This window comes from Carex rostrata, chromosome 32 (genome assembly GCF_964058835.1).
Source record: "Carex rostrata chromosome 32, lpCarRost1.2, whole genome shotgun sequence".
Taxonomy (NCBI): Eukaryota; Viridiplantae; Streptophyta; class Magnoliopsida; order Poales; family Cyperaceae; genus Carex; species Carex rostrata.
The window spans coordinates 2,866,206-2,884,804 of NC_135949.1; the positions used below are offsets into that span (position 1 = coordinate 2,866,206).

The 18,599-nt window shown below is 34.0% G+C and overlaps 1 protein-coding gene across 1 annotated transcript; it reads right to left on the reverse strand.

Annotated features, from left to right (window-relative positions):
• Positions 1-9,734: 9,734 nt before the first annotated feature.
• LOC144547889 (ankyrin repeat-containing protein ITN1-like) lies at positions 9,735-12,980 on the reverse strand. The gene is made up of 4 exons (XM_078296569.1): positions 12,721-12,980; positions 11,759-12,370; positions 11,237-11,646; positions 9,735-10,993 (listed from the first exon to the last, which is right to left on the reverse strand). The coding sequence occupies exons 2-4, from the start codon at positions 12,159-12,161 to the stop codon at positions 10,121-10,123; spliced, it is 1,686 nt and encodes a 561-aa protein (XP_078152695.1). The 5' UTR covers positions 12,162-12,370; positions 12,721-12,980; the 3' UTR covers positions 9,735-10,120.
• Positions 12,981-18,599: the final 5,619 nt, after the last annotated feature.

Consider the following 18,599-nt stretch of genomic DNA (forward strand, 5'->3'; position numbering starts at 1 on the left):
CTTTGGTTGTTACAAAAATCATAAGAACCGAAATATCATTTTGATCCGAAATTTTTTTTATTTTGAACCAAAATGGCATTTCGGTCCTAGATCATTTTCACGATTAAAAAAATGTTTTAAACACCTCTGACCGAAATGACATTTCGGTCTAAAAAAAAAATTCATTTTAATTATTTTATCTTGTTTCCTTTTTGTCTATTCCGTAGCTTTTAAAGTTTTTTTCCAATTATATTTAGTTTATGTTCATCTTTTTTTTTGTTAAGTACTTAGTTTATTATTATTACAAAATAATCAATAATAAAAATATTAATTTATTCTATCCTTTTTCCCTAAACATAAATATTAATAAATTGAATATATTTTATTTGAATATTAAAATCTAAAATATAAATTATGTCTTATATAACATTATTAAATATGTATTTGAGAACATTCATAAGTATTATATAAAAATATTATGTGATTGGAAACAAATTGGTTATCCAAAAGTTTACTTGATGAATTCCAGCCCGGTTCTAACAATATTAATCATGATTAGGGGTGTTCAAATGGTTCGGTTTATTTGGTTTTTAACTGAACCGGAAAATTTCGGTTTAAATGAATCGATTTTTCGGTTTAAATGGATTGGTTCGGTTCTGATTTTTCAAAACCGACTAAACCGAACCGACCAGTTTATGATGGTTCAATTTTAAAAATGATTCAGCGGCTCAGACATTTATCCCTCAAAACCGACTAAACCCTTCGTTATTTTTCTTTTCCCCTCAGTCACACACCCTTCGTTCCTTTTCTTTTAACCTAATGTCGCTATTCCTCTCTCCCCCTTTTTCCCTGTTTCTCTCTTTCCTCCAAACCCAACCCAAATTTGATTACAATTACAAAGACTCTCTCTCTCCTTAATTGTCTCTCTCTACCTTGATTTTTCTCTTTCCCTCTTTCCTCAAAACCACCTCTCTTCACCTACAGACCACCACACGATCGCCTTTGCACGATGTCGCGAGGAGAAAGATTGTGACAGCCATAGATGTCATGTATGCTCTCAAGCGTCATGGGAGGACCCTCCTATGGCTTTGGTGGTTAATTATATCTAGGGTTAGAGCTTGTGAAATTTGATTGTATTTTTGTAACTGTGTTTGCGTGATTTGCTTTGTTTGTGTTTTTTTTCGTGATTTGCTTTATTTCAATTTTTCGAATTAGGATTGAACTGAAGTCTTTTGTCTTTTGTTCGGGTTTTAAAAAAAAATGTTGCTGAATCCCTCTTTTCTCTCTGGCTTCTGGGTTAAATCATTTGTTATGTTCAACACAATAAACCGAATTTTAATTCGGTTTAACCGGTTTGGTTTAATTTTGGTTGATCATTTTAAATAGGTCGGTTCGGTTGGGTTTTTAGAAACCGAACAAAAGTTCAGTTTGACAATTTTAATTCGGTTTCAACTGAACCGACCGTTTGAACACCCCTAATCATGATCATACAATCATTTTTGTAAGTGTCCCTCCTCCGTCTGAAGGTGAAAAAGAATACAAATGGTGCATGTCTAAATTTTCACAATATCTGAGTGGTGTAGAACTTGGAGAGATTATGTCTACAATATTAAATATTTTTGGTGTTATGTATCGATTTGGTCTCCTCTAATGTCTCAAATCATTGGATTGAAAAATTATGATAGCACATATTGCTTCAATAATATTCCAAATGTTTGGATGTACTATTGATGTTATGTATCGTTATAATAATGAAGAAAATCATATTCCCTATTAATAATTAGTCTGTTTGCTTGTGTCAATAGAAGAAAAGTTAGGGAGTCAAAATATTTTCGAGGTCTCAGATATAAGTGCCAGATGAACTAAATTGTTCAATTAATAGCCATTAAAAAAAAATTGTAAACATTAATATGTGCATTGATCTCTCTTTATAACCACACCAATGATTATTACTAATGAAAAGACGAGCTTTTTTTCATGCCAATGTTATTTATTTGGGACACTTAATTGGTGAAGAGAGGCCTGGTTATCATGTTTTTGTTATGTTTTATAATGTAAATCCACATTGTCATGTCTTTTGTTTTTGTCCACACCAATAATTATATTTTTCTGAACTAATAAAAATGTACAAGTCATGATAACGACCGCAAATAGCATGGATTAATAAAACGGGTGTGGAATTTGTCCGATGGCCTTCGAACCAAATCTATCCAAAACAGGGTTCTGGCTTCGTTCGATTAAAGATTTTTTTTATTGTTGTGAAATGAATCTTTCAATTCCTCGGAAAGAAATACAGAAATATCGTATCCTTCTCCATTAAATAACAGCATAAAAACAAATTGTCTCTATTAACTCTGCTACAAAAACTCAAATTATGTAGACTATTACAAAAACTTTTTCTTATACAATTTTGAATTAGTTTTTCTCAAATTATGTAGACTATTACAAAAACCGTCATTAGTTCTATTAACTCTGCTACACTACTAATCACCGTCAATAGAAGAATTATGGTAGCAGAAGTTGTCACATGCCCCCCTCTGAAATATCTTCATATGATCTGAATTAGGTCCTGACTGACTACATGAGATGGTAAATCTAATAGAGGGGATTAGGCATACTATATCGGTGGTGCACTACACTAGTTATATATATATTATACAGATGATCTATATATAATAATTATATACACAACATGAAATCTCTCGTATATAGCCCCACAAACTTATAACAGTATGTCGACGTCTCTAATTGCATGGATATGTATCAGTATCATACTCCTTGTTATTGCATCAATCATTATGGTCTCCATCTTACCTCATATTGTGAAAAAACGAAAGAAGAAGACACCACTGCCGCCGCTGCCGGTGAAGGAAAGTAAAATTCAGTATCACGGCGAAGCCAGTACGACCAACCGTAGCGGTGATGTCACTGAAGTTGTTGCTGAAGCAAAAATAGCTGATATGACTGGAGGAAATGATGGTGGCAGATGCAACGGACACTGGTGGAGAATGCACTTTTAGTATCGGCACATCAGGGTCGAGCAAACCAAGAACGCAATACTGATATCTATCAGGAACGCGATACTGATACCTTAAAAATGGGTATCAAGAACAGTCCTGATAGTTCATGGCAAATCAGGAACGATCGTTTATAAACGTGGTGGCGGTTGTGGCAGCATTGGTGGTGGCAACGGAAGTGGCAACAGTAGAGATTGTGGTGGTGGCGGTTGTGGTAGTGGCGGAGGTTGTGGTGTTGGTGGAAACGAGGGAGGTTGTGGTGGCGGCGGCGGCGGCGGATAGATTTTGGCCAATGGGAAATTAATTAAGTCCCGAGGACATAATATGTATGGTACAGTATGTTGGGTAATGTTACATTATATCAATTTAATTTATTTTTTTTCTGTTGTCTCGAATCTATTTTATTGTACAGTGGATGAGTCAGTTTGATTGTGTGAATGTCCACAATTTAGATTTCCTATCCTCTGCATGAATGAAATGCGCGTCAATAGATCTGAACCGTCCGATTGAGATCTCCACTAATATTGAAGGACCCCGTACATATGGACCGGATTGACTCTGATTCTGATTAGACGACCGAGAAGCATTAACTCAACAGATATGTAAAAAATACGGTTATCCAGACCCATTAATTTGGAAGAAAGCTTGCCTTTTGATCAGAGGGGCGGTGTTTGTAATTTCTCAAAATAAGATTATATGTATCGTTGTGATACATTAGTAATATAATTAGAATCTATTGTCTATATGCTCTCAATAGAGATCATACACAACCAAAAAATTATAATCCACATCTACTCGAACATTGGGTACGAGATTGAGAAAGAGCGCCTATGAGTCTGAGGCGGAAGGAGGACTGGAGGAGGAGAGTCGGAGAGAGTACGGGAGGAGAGGGAGAGGGAGGGAGAAATTCGCATCCTCCGAGAAATCTCATATTTTGCGCGACTTTTTGGAAAATCTTGACCGTTCAAAGACGTTCTACACGAATCTCAAAGCTCAAACAATACTGGGCCCCTTCGCTGTCCCCGAATAGGCACCGGACACGTAGGTCATGCAAAATATGAGAGGGAGTTCATTAACTTCAGATCCAGTAAGGTACCCTACCGTATAGAATGAGAAATCTCATATGCCCGTTTTAATCTAGCACGAATCGCAAAGACTTCCGTGCATCGACCGCTAGTCCGGATTGCGTGCTGTACCTAGAGAATACTATTCCGAGAGGACGGGATGGGAGAAAAAGAAAATCGGAAACCCGGAGCGCAATGAGTTCTAATCCTCTGAGATATCTCACATTTTGCGTGACCAACGTGGCAGGCCCTTATTCGGGGATAGCGCAGGGGCCAGTATTACTTGAGCTTTGAGATTCGTGCAGAACGTATTTGAATAGTTCAGATTTTTCAAAAAGTCACGCAAAATATGAGATATCTCAGAGGATGAGAATTCGAGCGGAATTTGATTTTTCCGTTCCGTCTGTTCAAATCAACGGCTCCATCATGCGTGAATCTAATAGCGCATCGGACGGTCTAAGAGTTGGTATAACTTTACTGAAATTCTAATATTAGTAGAGTAGCTGGATCAGATTAGAATGAGAAATCTGCACCGTCTGTTTTAACTTACACAAATTTTAAATACTCTGGCATGAATTTTAAAGACTCATGTGTATTTACGATTTGTCCGGAAAAATTATCGCTCGACTGAAATTACGTAGAATGATGTGGTACTACAGAGGATATGTTTCCAGCTGGATACTCTCTGTATATGTATAATTTACACTTAGAATAAAACAGATATGAAGTTCATATTTAATTTGTGTTTGATATAACAATATTTATACATGTGTTCTAAACGATATTGACAGTGCATGACATAAATTAGAGTTCTCATTGGCATGCGTAATATATATATACATATACCTAAACAAAAACAAGCTTAAGGCGTCATTTATATTCTGACATGTCTATATCTATATAGAGAGGGTTCAAATGCCTCCATTTTTTAAAATTTTAATAACTCAAAATTTGAAACTTAAAAGTCAAAATAAAACCGTTAATTGTGACCTTTGTTATTTTCTCTATGTGCTCATAAAAAATTATTACATTTCAATTTTGTTTTTATGTGAATTAATAAGTTCAAAAATTAACATCTATAAATCATTCACATTAGTGTGTTTTTTAAAGCTCCTGATGACAATCAAAATAAAATTAAAATGTCATAATTTTTTACACATGCATAAATAAAATGATGTAGATCATATTCAACTGTTTTATTTTGACTTTTAAGTTTTAATTTTTTAATTATTAAAGTTTTTAAAAATAGAGACACAAAAAATGAAGACATTTAAAGCCTCCTCATCTATATATGCATTTGTCATCCATTAATTGGTTAATTAAGCCTGTTTGTTGTGTAGCTTGCATTTTGAAATGTTTTCGTCTGTCATTCATAAATTAATGCACCACCTACAAATTTAAAATCTTTAACAATTCTGGTCCCCCTCCCCCATCCCTTTGAAATATCTTGCAAATGGGGGTGTTCAAATGGTTCGGTTTATTTGGTTTTGAATTGAACCGGAGAATTTCGGTTTAAATGGTTCGGTTCGGTAGATTTTATGAAGTAATTCGGTTTAAATGGTTTGGTTCGGTTTTAATTTCTCAAAACCGAATAAACTGAACAGACCGGTTATATAATAATTCAAGTATTATTTTGGTTCTTTTATTTATTTTGGACTTAAAAAGCAAGAATAGATATTGATCTAGAATTTTGGATATTTTAGAATATCAATATATTTGTATAAAATTGAACCAAGTGCGCAATGGTATCTTAATTTTTATTTCTATGAAATTATGAATGTATTGGCTTATGTATTGAGTTTTGATTTTTTGAGATTGAATTCCTCTATTCGGTTCAACCAAACAAATCGAAATTTAGTTCGGTTTAATCAGTTCGGTTTTAATTCGGTCAGTTCAGTTAGATTTTGATCGGTTCGGTTTTAGTTCGGTTTCACAAATTTAGTTCGGTTTAAACCAAACCGACTGTTTGAACACCCCTACTTGCAAATCTTTTATAGAGTAAAAATTTGTAGACTCTTAGACTGTAGATTGTAGACCCTCCAGCTTAAATCGTAAAATCTGAATCCTAGCTAGTATATATGATTTGAATTAGGACCTATGAGATTGTGAATCTGATAGATGGAAGGCAACACAATTAATATATCATTAATATACATAATAAAAAAATAGTAAATCTATTCTCTGCTCTTTGCAGCTGCCTCACCTATAAAAGAGGCACTTGTGGTTCCATGATTTGTTCAAGTTCTCGTAACCTGATTTCAAACCAAAGAAACAGAGAAAAGAAAAAAATGGGCTTCAACCTTTGTGGAGTATGCTGTTTAATTTGACAAACAATGTCAACTTGGTCGGTCCTGATTAAATTCTATTATCGCTGCTATTCCAATTTTCTGGGCTTGTGGCTTCTGGCAATGTGATCCTACTTCTGAATATACACGGTGAGTACATGCACGATCTGTATTTTTAAGAAACATTTATTTATTGTCATAAATATACTTTAAATCTTTTCCATTGATATTAATTGCTTTCAATATTTTTTTCCTCTAGGTATTCAAGAATTATTTTGGGTCCCGTTACTGGAGTTCAGATCCAGTGAAGTAATCCAACCTTTGGGTTTTAAATCGGGACCGTCCGATTCTAATTCGAGATAATTTATCCGAAATGAAGCGTACATATAAAAACTAGGGTATCAAGTTAAAATTTGAAAAATGTCATCCTGAAATTAGAAATCATCATAATGCTACTCTAAACTTAGTTAATTTTTAAGTTTGCCATTCCAAATAATTAATGACTAAAATATCTTTTTTTTTTCTTTTTCTCTCTCTGTCTAGGTGGTTTGGGCCATGTGGCTGTCAAATTTGGGAAGGCATTTGGAATGAAGGTGACGGTTATCAGTTCCAGCCCGAGCAAAGAGAAGGAGGCGATGGAGAGGTTGGGTGCTGATTCATTCTTGGTTAGTAGCAATGTCGAAAAAATGAAGGTATGTAATTTTTTTTTTCAATTTTAAAATTCCATACATCAATATATAATCCAGTGATGTCAATTCTTGCTTAAAAAAGAAATATGTCATTAACCTGAGGTTGATTTCATTTTCTTCACCCCTCTTGGTCTAGGAATCGTGTCCTCTGCGGAGCTTTTAATCTGGTCCGTTCGTTTTGAATCGAGCGGACCAAATCAAATCTTGCCCTAATTGGAAAAAAAATTCTCAAAATTTGCCCTGCCCTCAGAGGATACGCTTCCTGTCCACTCGATTTAAAACGAACGAACCAGATTAAAAGATCTGCACAACTCCGCAGCTTATGACTCTGCAGAGGATACGCTTCCCTTCGTCTGTTGTAGGCGCAATCTTCAGTATGGATGGAATAATTAACACTGTCTCTGCTTCACATTCTGTTGTCCCTCTTCTAGCACTGCTCAAACCAAATGGAAAGATGATAATGGTTGGTTTACCAGAGAAGGTCCCTGCTTTCTCTTTGATTATGGGTGCGTGGTTCTATTAGTATTTACATTTTTAATCGATCGCTAATTAATTTCCGCTGTACTCATTTCATTGATTTTAGGAAGCAGCAATTTATTTCTTCTTAGCAATTTCAATGTAATTATTTTTCAAGTTTTCTATTAGAACTCAACCCAATTCAGGTGCAAATAAAACTTTGCTGTACAGGAGGGAAGATTCTAGCTGGAAGCTGTATTGGAGGGAACAGCCAAGTATTATCGCCTGTTCAAGTTCATCTATGGCAGTGGATGAGTAGAGACGAGAGAGAGGAAAAGAAGAAAGGGGTGGGGGGAGAAGGGTATTTTAGTCATTAATTATTTGGAGTGGTAAAATTAAAAATTAACTAAGTTTAGATTGGCATTAGGATGATTTCTAATTTCGGAATGACATTATTTTAATTTTAAAATTTTGGAGTGGCAAATAATCAATTTTTCCTTTTAAGAAACAGTAATTTATTGTCATAAATATACTTGGAATCTTTTCCATTGATATTAATTGTTTTCAATATTTTTTCCTCATGGTATTCAAGAATTATTTTGGGTCCCGTTACTAGAGTTCAGATCCAATGAAGTGACTTAATTTTTGGATTTTAAATCAGGACCGTCCGATTCGAATTCGAGATAATTTATCCGAAGTGAAGCGCAGATATCCCGAGACATGAATTTGAATTGCGAAGCAATCTCGATCGACAGATACGAATTGGACAGTCCCGATTTAAAATCCAAAGATTAGATTACTTTAGAGGATCCGGACCCATTACTGCCCCTAGTCGGAACTCGGAACAAACTTGCAACATAATTGCAAAAACAAAAGCAAAAAAAAAAAAAAAAATGGCAGTATATATAAAACGGAGGCTTGAAGTTATTCAAAAGCATTTAATTATCAATAATATTGTAATATTCGTAATTCCTAGGCATTTTTGTATTATTGCATCTCAATAGAAGGGCCATTTTTTAGATATCTTTAATAATATGGTTTTATTTTTTTCTCTCTCTTAAGACTAATGAATTGGTAGCTTACAAATGTTTTAAATTATACATAACAAAAAAAGTAAATCTATTATATGCTCTTTTACTATTTGATTTTTCTTGTTCTTGTTTTTTTTTTTCATATTTGTGTATAATTTATTCAGGCCTTATTAAACTTTAGACGAACTTCAAATCGACCTTGCTAATTATTGTTCCATTTTTTGAATGCATGACACTTGAAATTATAAATATAATAAAAGTGTGGTTCATTTGCCATTTTGGGCTGCCAATTTCCATTATAATTGAGTGTTGTTATCAATAACAGGGTTGTATCACGTCCATATTTTTAAAATTTAAATTTATATATAACCGAAATTTAAAATAAAATATAAATAAAATTCATATTTAATTTTGTGTTTGATAGAATAAAATTTATATTAATGGATGATAAATGTAGAAACATGTCAAGCCCAATAAAAATTTCGTACAAGCTTTTAAATTTCGGCCCATAACTTTTAATTTTAATTTCCTTTATTAACATAGAGCCCAAAGCCCAACAGAAATTAGAGGCCCGTTACATTTCTTTATTTACATTCAAACTTCCGACTTCCGAGCCCAACAAGTAAAAGGTTCCAAATCGGATTCAACAGACCCTCCCTTTTTGTACAAGGATTTGTTCATTTGCATATTTAAACCCCTTGACAAAGGATATTATCAGGGTAGAATTTGGGTATTTTTTAAGTTCACTAAGCTCTTTAACAAGCTTAATTTCAAAATCTATTAAAATATCATTTCAAGTCAAATTTATAAAAAAAAAAAATTAATTTAGTTTAAAGTCAAGTGGTGAAATAGATTGGTTTATAAATTTATAAATTTGATATGTAAATATGTAAAGTAGATTGGTTTCAACTGTTTGAAATCATCATTTAAAATTAATCCAATAGATTTTGAAATTAAGCTTGCTGAGAGCTTAAAGAATACCCAGTTCTACCCGTATTATCAGATTTCACTATGCTCTGAATGCAACAAACCGTACCAGTACGCAATGATAGCGGTTGTACCGACTGGTATCAGTGTTGCAAAGTTTTCAGACACTCTGTACCATTTCACTTGTAATTGTAAAATTGGGTTTTACAATTATATGAAAAAGCAAATTCACTCCAAGCCATGTAATGATGTAAACAATTAAAAGGAAATAAAGATATATATATACACTACAATGCTCTTATCTTCTTATCTGGCAACAAAATCAGACAGACTGATTCAGTCAAATAAAACCACAAAGGGGATCTCCATAATTTTCTATTGGGTCACAAAAAAAGACGTACTGAGAAATGATTTTAGCTTCAATCTCACTCAGTTGTTACAGTGACCATAATTCTACAGAAATTCTTTTTAAAAATTTCGGGCATCCCTGACGCCAACCCCGTTTGCATCCCATGCAAAAGCTATAAAACCTAGCTTATTCCTATATACCGCCCCCCACCCCCCACCCCCCACCCCCCACCCCACCCCACCCCTGAAACAAAATACAATTCCTCCACGTGGCACCCCGGTATAAATACAGGCCAACGTAGAGTTAGTTCTCCCTCATGAATCTCAAAGCGCGTATATTTTCTTGTATTCACTATTCAACAGCTCCGAATCTGATGGCATAGAAATAGACATCGTCGATCGGGACTGGCTCGTAGATGAACGCCTCACGTTCCTCAAGCTCTTCTCCTCAATCCGATGCATGATAATGCAATAACACATCGACCCAAGTGTCGTCAGCATAATAACTGCACCAATTGCCATTGTGCACCATGCCAACCACCAGTCATCTTTTCCCACGACTACATATGTCAGAGAAATAAATGACACGGAAATAAACAAACACGCAAGCCACATCATCTTGTTCATTACAAAAACCATGCGCTTCTTTGCTCTCTGCTCAACCACTATCAGAGATGTCTGTACCACCACAACTGCTAGAGAGATAAAAAGCGCCAGGGAATCAAACAAGAGAAAAACAATGAACGCAGCGTTCTGAGCGACGAAAGCCTGACCTAACGTGTACCCCGGTGTAGGCTGTTCTACAAACTGACCCGGTACGGTGAAGATCGCAGCAAATGCAACTGTGGCAATGAGAACTGCCACAACTGTGTTTGAATTTATGGCATTGTTGAGGCCCCCGATGTGAAGCTTCTCGAGCCGTTTCTTTATTTTCTGGACCCGCATCTCGGTCTGACGTGTATGCTTGAGTTGGGATTGCACGTCGTGTTTTATATCACTAACAGTTTGTTTAAGATGCTTTGCAGGGTTGGGCGGGTGTGGGGACGGTTGCTGTTGTTCTATAACTGCACCGGCAACACGTAGCACAGCTGAGATTTCTTCACTTCCTGATTTCTCCGAGATGGCTAGAGCTGTTTCTCCTGCCTTGTTCACCGCATTCACTTCAATTCCCTCAACTGACAACAGAGTTCGTACCATCTGTTTGTGAATTGAATAAGAGGATTAGAATACAAAGCATAAGCAAAGGCTTAATTTGCATGTAGTAATAAAAAAAATGACAAAACCACCCTTGTCAATGAACACTGTTTTTTTTTTCTTTTTTCTTTTTTCTTTTTTCTTTTAGCAATTTGCTCTCTTTGCTCTTATTAAACATAAAAAAAAATTAAGTCAAAAATAGTAGAAAGGTGATAAAATAAATTGGGAAAAATTGCTGGGACTCACATTGATATTCGCCTTTCTAGTGGCAACATGAAGAGGCCTATTCCCCTTGTTATCTCCTATATTAATAACCGATACATCAGGCCTCAGTAATTCCAGCACCATGCCGGTGTTTTGACCCTTTACGGCCATGTGAAGTGCAGTCTGACCCTTCTTATCAGTTCTCAACCCGATACTTGGATCCTTGTTCAAAAGTGCCTTCACTACCTCCACGTGCCCCATTCTGGCAGCTGAGTGTAACGTGGTTTTGCCATTGTTTCTGGCAATTCGTGCCAGACTGGCGTCAGTTTCTAGAAGCAGGTTTACTATGTCAACATGTCCTTGAGTGGCTGCTGTATCAAGTGCAGTGGCATTTACGGAATTTGTGGTTATGGCCAGGGCAGGGAACAAATTCAACAGTTCCTTCAATACATCTGTTATATAATACGAAAAGAGAAGGATTAAAAGGTCTAATCATGAATCATGAATTCAATGATAGTGTTTTTTACTTCTAAAAAAAATACAAGGAACAGACAAAGAACTCACTCAAGTGGCCTTGTTTAGCGGCGATATGAAATGCATCAAAAGTACTATTCGCCTTTGTGCTGGCTGATTGCAAATCTGACACCATCAGTATCTCTCTGACGACCTCAACATGACCTTTCTCAGCCGCAATATAGAGAGCTGTCTCACCATCCAAATTTTGTTTCGAGACCAAATCCTTGGCACCCTCCTCACCGGCTTCGGCCAGGAGCATTTGCACGTGTGGGAGATTTCCAGCCCGGGCAGCTAGGTGTAACATCATATCACCTCTCTTACCAGGGCTCTCCTTGTACTTTTTCTCCTTGAAACTTGTCGAGCCGGGCAATCTGAAGCTCTTTTGCTTCTCCATTTTGAAACTGCGCAATTTCTCCAAGGGACCGAGACGGCTGCTTGGTTGCTTCTCCATCCCTACAATTTATTCCTATTCCCTTCTTTTCTGAATTGATGGGGGATATTCTATTCTCTTCACCTTTAGATTTTATTGATTTAGACAAATACCATTGGAGAGAGCATCTTCATTTACTGTACTTTTTCTCTTTTTGTGGCAGTTCCTCTTCAAATATTCCCAAAAATCTCAGAGATGATTTAAGACGAATTCGAATCAATAATTCCACACTGCACAAAAAAAATTGGAGGAGAAATAAGAATTAAGCTTTCCTTATTAGCTAGAAAGCAAATGAAAGATCTTCTTCACTAGCACTGATAAGAGATCTAGTTTTCTCAAAAGAAATGATTTCTAACCAATAAAAAAATAAAAAAAGGAAGCTTGCTAGAGGAATCAGGTTCTTACTTTAATCAACAGAGACTAACTAAATCGATACAGAAAGCATACCCAGAGAGAAAAAGAATGCAACTTGATTGAAACTAGATCTTTATATTTACTAAAAACAAGATTGGAAAGTTTCTCCATGTTCAGATTGAAAAATCCAACAAAAATCAAAGAAAAATTGACGTATGAAAGATACCTGCGAAGCTGCGAAGACGAATCTGACACTAACACAAGCTCGATATTTATTACAATTCCCTTCAAATTTGTGATATTTTGTTCAATTTCTGCCCTGTCACCCCTCTCACATCAACCTTTACCTATTGATCAGAGCACAATTAAGAGAAACAGTTGCACTACCACTAACCCCACTACTTATAATTGGTTATTTTATTGATCTCCCCTCTCTCTCTCTCTCTCTAGAGAAATAATTGTCTAGTGCAAGTGGAGTACTGTGTACCTTTTCTTTGGCTTGTAGGATAGAGATGAAGGCGGCCTCCAATCCCATTGTTTTATGAATTCAGTTCAATCCTCTCAGGTACCTGAGTTAACACAATTGAAACAGACGGTTCAGATTTACTCCCAACCGGTCCTTGATCGGGATGACAGAGGGAACAGTAGAGTGGGAAAAATGGCACGGCAGAGCCGGCTCCATCACGGAACAGCATGGCACGTGTGACTATTATATATCGTAATTTATGTGTCATGTGCCGTGACCATTCGCATGTTGCGATCAGCTTTTGAAAAATTTAGCACGACATGTCACGCGAAAGATCCGGTCACAGCATGTCACGTAATCACGCAAGTCACGTGTAATTATGACCGTTAGGTCTTAATCAAATGATGAATCTTGAATAAACTAACTTAAATTATTAAAAAAAAAGTTAAACGTGAGAAATGTAACCAGTTATGTTTGAACACGGCACACGAATTCGCGTGCCATGACCGCCCCTCAATATTTTTTGTCACGGCACAGCACGAGACCAAAGTCACAGCGTGTTAGTCACGACACAGCACATTTTTTTCCCACTCTAGGGGGCAGTATTATTTGTGCTTTGAGATTCGTGCCAAGTTAAAAAAATCAATTTTGAGCCGTCCGATTCAATTGTACTTAGTCCGGTAAGTGAGAGGATGTGAATTCGCCCCAGTCGCCGTTGTGTTATGAATTCAGTTCATATTCTCTGAAGTAACATAATATTTCTGTTTATATCCAAACCGTCCGATCAGCATCCGGGCTAATGGATTCTAAATCGGACAGTCTGGATTTAAAGAGAAGTATTATGTTACCTTAGATGATATGAACTCATGGTGCTATCACTATCTAGAGAGAGAAACCGGAGAAAGAGAGAATAGTGGGGACAACACGCAGACAGATGCCTCCAAAATAATTATAAAGCGAAAGATTCTCTTTTAATGGAAAAATAGAGAGACCATGATTTCCTTACCAATCTTCTGTAATATTGTATGTAACGAGTTATCAACCAGCGGGTCCCACTAGCTCTTTGCAATTATAGAACAGAACGCTATGGGAGTGACTCTTTACAGGATTTATTGCACAGAATCTGTAACAGAGGATTTCAATTATGGGATGAATAGAAAGATAGGAAGATAGCTCTGAAATCCAGAGGGTAACAAAAAGGAGAAATGTCAGTGTGGAATTCATTCTTCTCTCAATTTTTTCTTCTTATGTTTTATCAAAGCATCCCCAGAAGGAACAATTACGAATATATGCTTATTTGTCTTGTTGCAATTAGCATGACTATCTTGTAGGTAAAGCTTTTAACACATTAGTTTTAACTACATACAGCGCACATATTATAGAATTAAAACAGTGTTGCATATAATATGTGTGTTGTATGAAGTCGAAACTATTTTGTTAAATTTTTACCTTATCTTTTGGAAGAAAATAAATTGACTAAAGGGAAGGTTATTAAGAATTGTTATATATAATATAAAATTTCTCCTCCAATTCTTTGAAGTCAATCTTCTCGATCTGTTATTATACCTCGAGAAGTAGATAGAATTACAATTCCTATTCCATCTAGAATCTTAGAAATTCGTTGATATTTCGAGTAAATTCAAAAACTGGGTCGGCTTATACGTTTTAAAATAGTTAATAGTTCTATATATTCCTTTTTTCTATAAAAAAAAAGTAGACATGAATTCAAGATTTTTTTTGTTATTCTTTTATGTCATTTTGTTATTATAAAAATATTTTCTTCATTTAAATTTCAAATTCATGACTTCCCGCATAGAAATCATGTGTATTTGTTTGAAATTACTATTTCTTATCTCTCAGAAGAGGTTGAATCAACCTATTTAAAATTTATTTGTTCGAAATTCGAACATGTGATCTCTCACGTCTTTTGTCACTAAATCAAAATATCATTTTAGCATCCATCAATATTCTAAATACAACATAGGTAACATTTTGTGACATGTAATGAATTCATCAATTAAATTTGTTTATGAAAAATAATTTGAAATTTTGAAATTTGCATATAATTTAATTGAACAATATTTTTTCGTAAAAAAAATTATATATTTGAGACTCGGCAGGCGGCAACAGTTTAAAACTTTAAATTACTAAAAAAATGGACGACTTCTTTTTTATTAAAAAAATTGGGGGGGGGGGGGGGGGGGGGGGGGGGGGGGGGGGGGGGGGGCATTGGAATGAGTTTGAAGGACTAAATTATAAAATATAATTTTTGGATTTCAGATAGAAAACACATATAGTTACAAAATTAAATTGGAGAAGGGTTAACTAATTGTCTTGGCATTTTTGTTGAATTTTTTTATAAACCATAATTAGAAAAAATATTTTTATGAAACCAGCATGATTACTTTTTTCTTTATAAAAATCATAAGAACTGAAATGTCATTTCAATCTAGAATTTTTTTTTTTAGTACCGAATTGGTATTTTCACAATTTTTCAACATATTTTTCTTCTTGAAATCTATGAAAACGGTGGAGACCAAAATGGCATTCGGTTTCTATGATTAATTTTTGTAAAGAACAAAGCAAGTTTGGTAAAATTTATATTTTATTTATTGTTTCTAAAAAAATAATTTTTGTTTGTCCGTATTTCCCTGTAGCAAAGAACAAGATCACATGGTATGATTACGTGGCAATTTTGATTTTTTTTTTAAATAGCTTAATTAACAGCCTATGATGCGTGTCAATTAGGGAATCAATTTATTTATTTATTTATAACGGTTAACTGAATGTAGATAAGATAAATTGATGATGTAAGAGCTGCAAAAATATAAATTTATGCATTTATGAGTATGAATTTGGCATAGTTGATAGAACATTGTTTTCATACTTTAATTATATCTCATTTTTTTTTAAAGTCTAAACAATCAATCTAAGTAGCTTAACATGGTTATCATATTAAAATGTGCTTGTAGCCTTGGAGACCAAACTTTTAATTTTTTTACTAAACTTTCAGATAGATACAAAATCATTATTTTTCGGAACATTTTGAACCATCCATAAATAATGATTTTGTATCTATTTTAAAAATGAGGCATGAAAATTGTGATTTGAGATATAATTAGAAAACGAAAATAATAAGACATTTTAATTATACTCATAAAAAATTATAGGTTAAAATTCAGTACATATCAATAAAAATAATTTTAAAACTTTAATTTTCATCTCATACTAAAAAAAATTATCTACAAATACATAAGCATCAAAAGTTGAATTTTTTTTTATAAACCATAATTAGAAAAGAGATCTTTATGAAACCAACATGATTACTTTTTTTTTACAAAAATGATAAGACCCTAAATGTTCTTTTGGTCCCAAAATTTTTTTTTTGGAGTCCGAAATAACAATTCAGTCTCAAATATTTTACAATTTTTCAACGTATTTTTTTCTCGAAATCTGTGAAAATGGCTCGGTCTCAAAAAAAAAGACTGAAATGACATTTCAGTTCTTATAATTTTTATGAAAAAAAATAATCATGTTGGTTTATAAAAATCTTTTCTGTAATTATGATTTATAAAAAAAAATCTCAAAAGTTGAATGGTCTTCTACAGGCCGTTAGCTCATTATCCTCAACAAAAAAATAAAAAAAAATAAAGGTCTAGCAGAATATTTCGACAATCAAGAGAGCATGTGCAAAATACAGAATTAAAAATAATATTTGGGCTAAAGAACAAAAATGCTTGCATGTGATGATGTCTCCTCAGCTAACTGCTAACATCCATCTCCCTTGGTCTACTTTATAATCTTTCATAAATTAAATGCCTCCTAGATTATGTATTAGATATCAAAAAGAAAAAGAAAAGGAACCTACCAAACTTCACTTCTGTTCTATCTATAACAGGACCATGTGGTTTGGTTTGTGCTTGAAATCCACGTGTTTGAATTAAATTAAAGTAATGATTTGGAGCATCAACCTGGCACCCCCAGCATCACCCAACTGCCATGTACAATTATCAATTTAGCCCTTGAACTAGTAAAAATTATTTACTTTTATCCAACAAACATATTTGTATCCGTCAGATATTATAGTGGTAAAACTAGTGTAGTAATATTCAGTCTATTTGGTTGTAATTTGAATAGAAAATATATATTCGGTCTGAATATACAATTTAGAGCATATTACCGATTTAGAGTATATTAATAATGATAAAAATACCGGTTTAGATTATATTAACATTGGTTTGTACCACATATTACCGGTTTAGAGTATATTAACAGTGGTTTATACCACATATTACCAGTTTAGAGTATGTTAACAGTGATTTATACCACGTATCATCGTATACTTGTTTATATATATATAAAGTCTCATTTAAAATCCGTATATATAAGTCCGCATAAAAATCCGCATATGCGGTGGGCTAGTGACTTTCCTCATACCGCATATAAATCGAATATTAAAACACTGGATAAAACCATATATGTGTCTGTTTTTTTTTTCAAATACGAATATGAATCAAATATTAGACCGATATGAATACAGATTGGATCGAATATTTATTAAAAATAATGATATGGAGTATCAACCTGGCATCCCCAGCATAACCCAACTGGCATGTATGATTATCAATTTAGCTCTTGAACTAGTAAAAATAATTTACATATTTGTTATTTGAGTAAAGCTAATATACACTTAAGTGTATCAAGTGTACTGTACACTTAACCTTAGGGCCATTATATTTCTTTAAAAGTCGTGCTACCACAACTTTTAAATAATTTACACGACTTTTAAAGAAATCTGACAGTCATAAAGTTAAGTGTACAGTACACTTAAGTGTATATTAGCTTTACTCTTGTTATTTATACCGGGCACCCACAGCATGTACAATTATCCAAGTGGGGTTTGAATTAAAATCCATGTGTTTGAATTAAAATAATGATTGGGAGCATCAACCTGGCACCCACAGCATCACCCAAGTGCCCAAGTGGCATGTACAATTATCTATTTAACCCTTTAAATAGTAAAAATTTAATTACTTTTATCCAACAAACATATTTGTACAATTTTAATTATTTTAGTAAAACAAGCACCCATTTATTTGATTTTTATAAAAAAAAACAGCTCTATCGATCGGTGGAGAAAGAATTTAAATTTTGTTCTAAAGAATCTGTGCTGGTCATTTATACGTATTCCTCACTCCATCAATCTTAAAAATTGGTGGAGTTGTTTTTTTAAAAAAAATCAACTCAATAGTATTTGTTATGTTAAAACAATTCAAATTAGTTCTATTTAAAAAAAAAAATCCGTTAGAGCGTATAGTGGTAAAAGCATATATGTGTCCTTTTTTTTTCAAATACAAATATGAATCAGATATTAGACCGGTATGAATACAGATTAAATCGAATATTTATTAAAAATAATGATGTGGAGTATCAACCTGGCAACCCCAGCATAACCCAACTAGCAGGTACAATTATCAATTTACCCCTTGAAATAGCAAAAATAATTTACTTATATCCAACAACACTATCTTAAGTTGCACATAAACAATCGAGTTTTTTATATGTAGCATTTTTTTTCTAAAAAAAAAATTATGGCATCAAATTAAAAATATTTTTTATTTATTTACGGCTGAATTGTT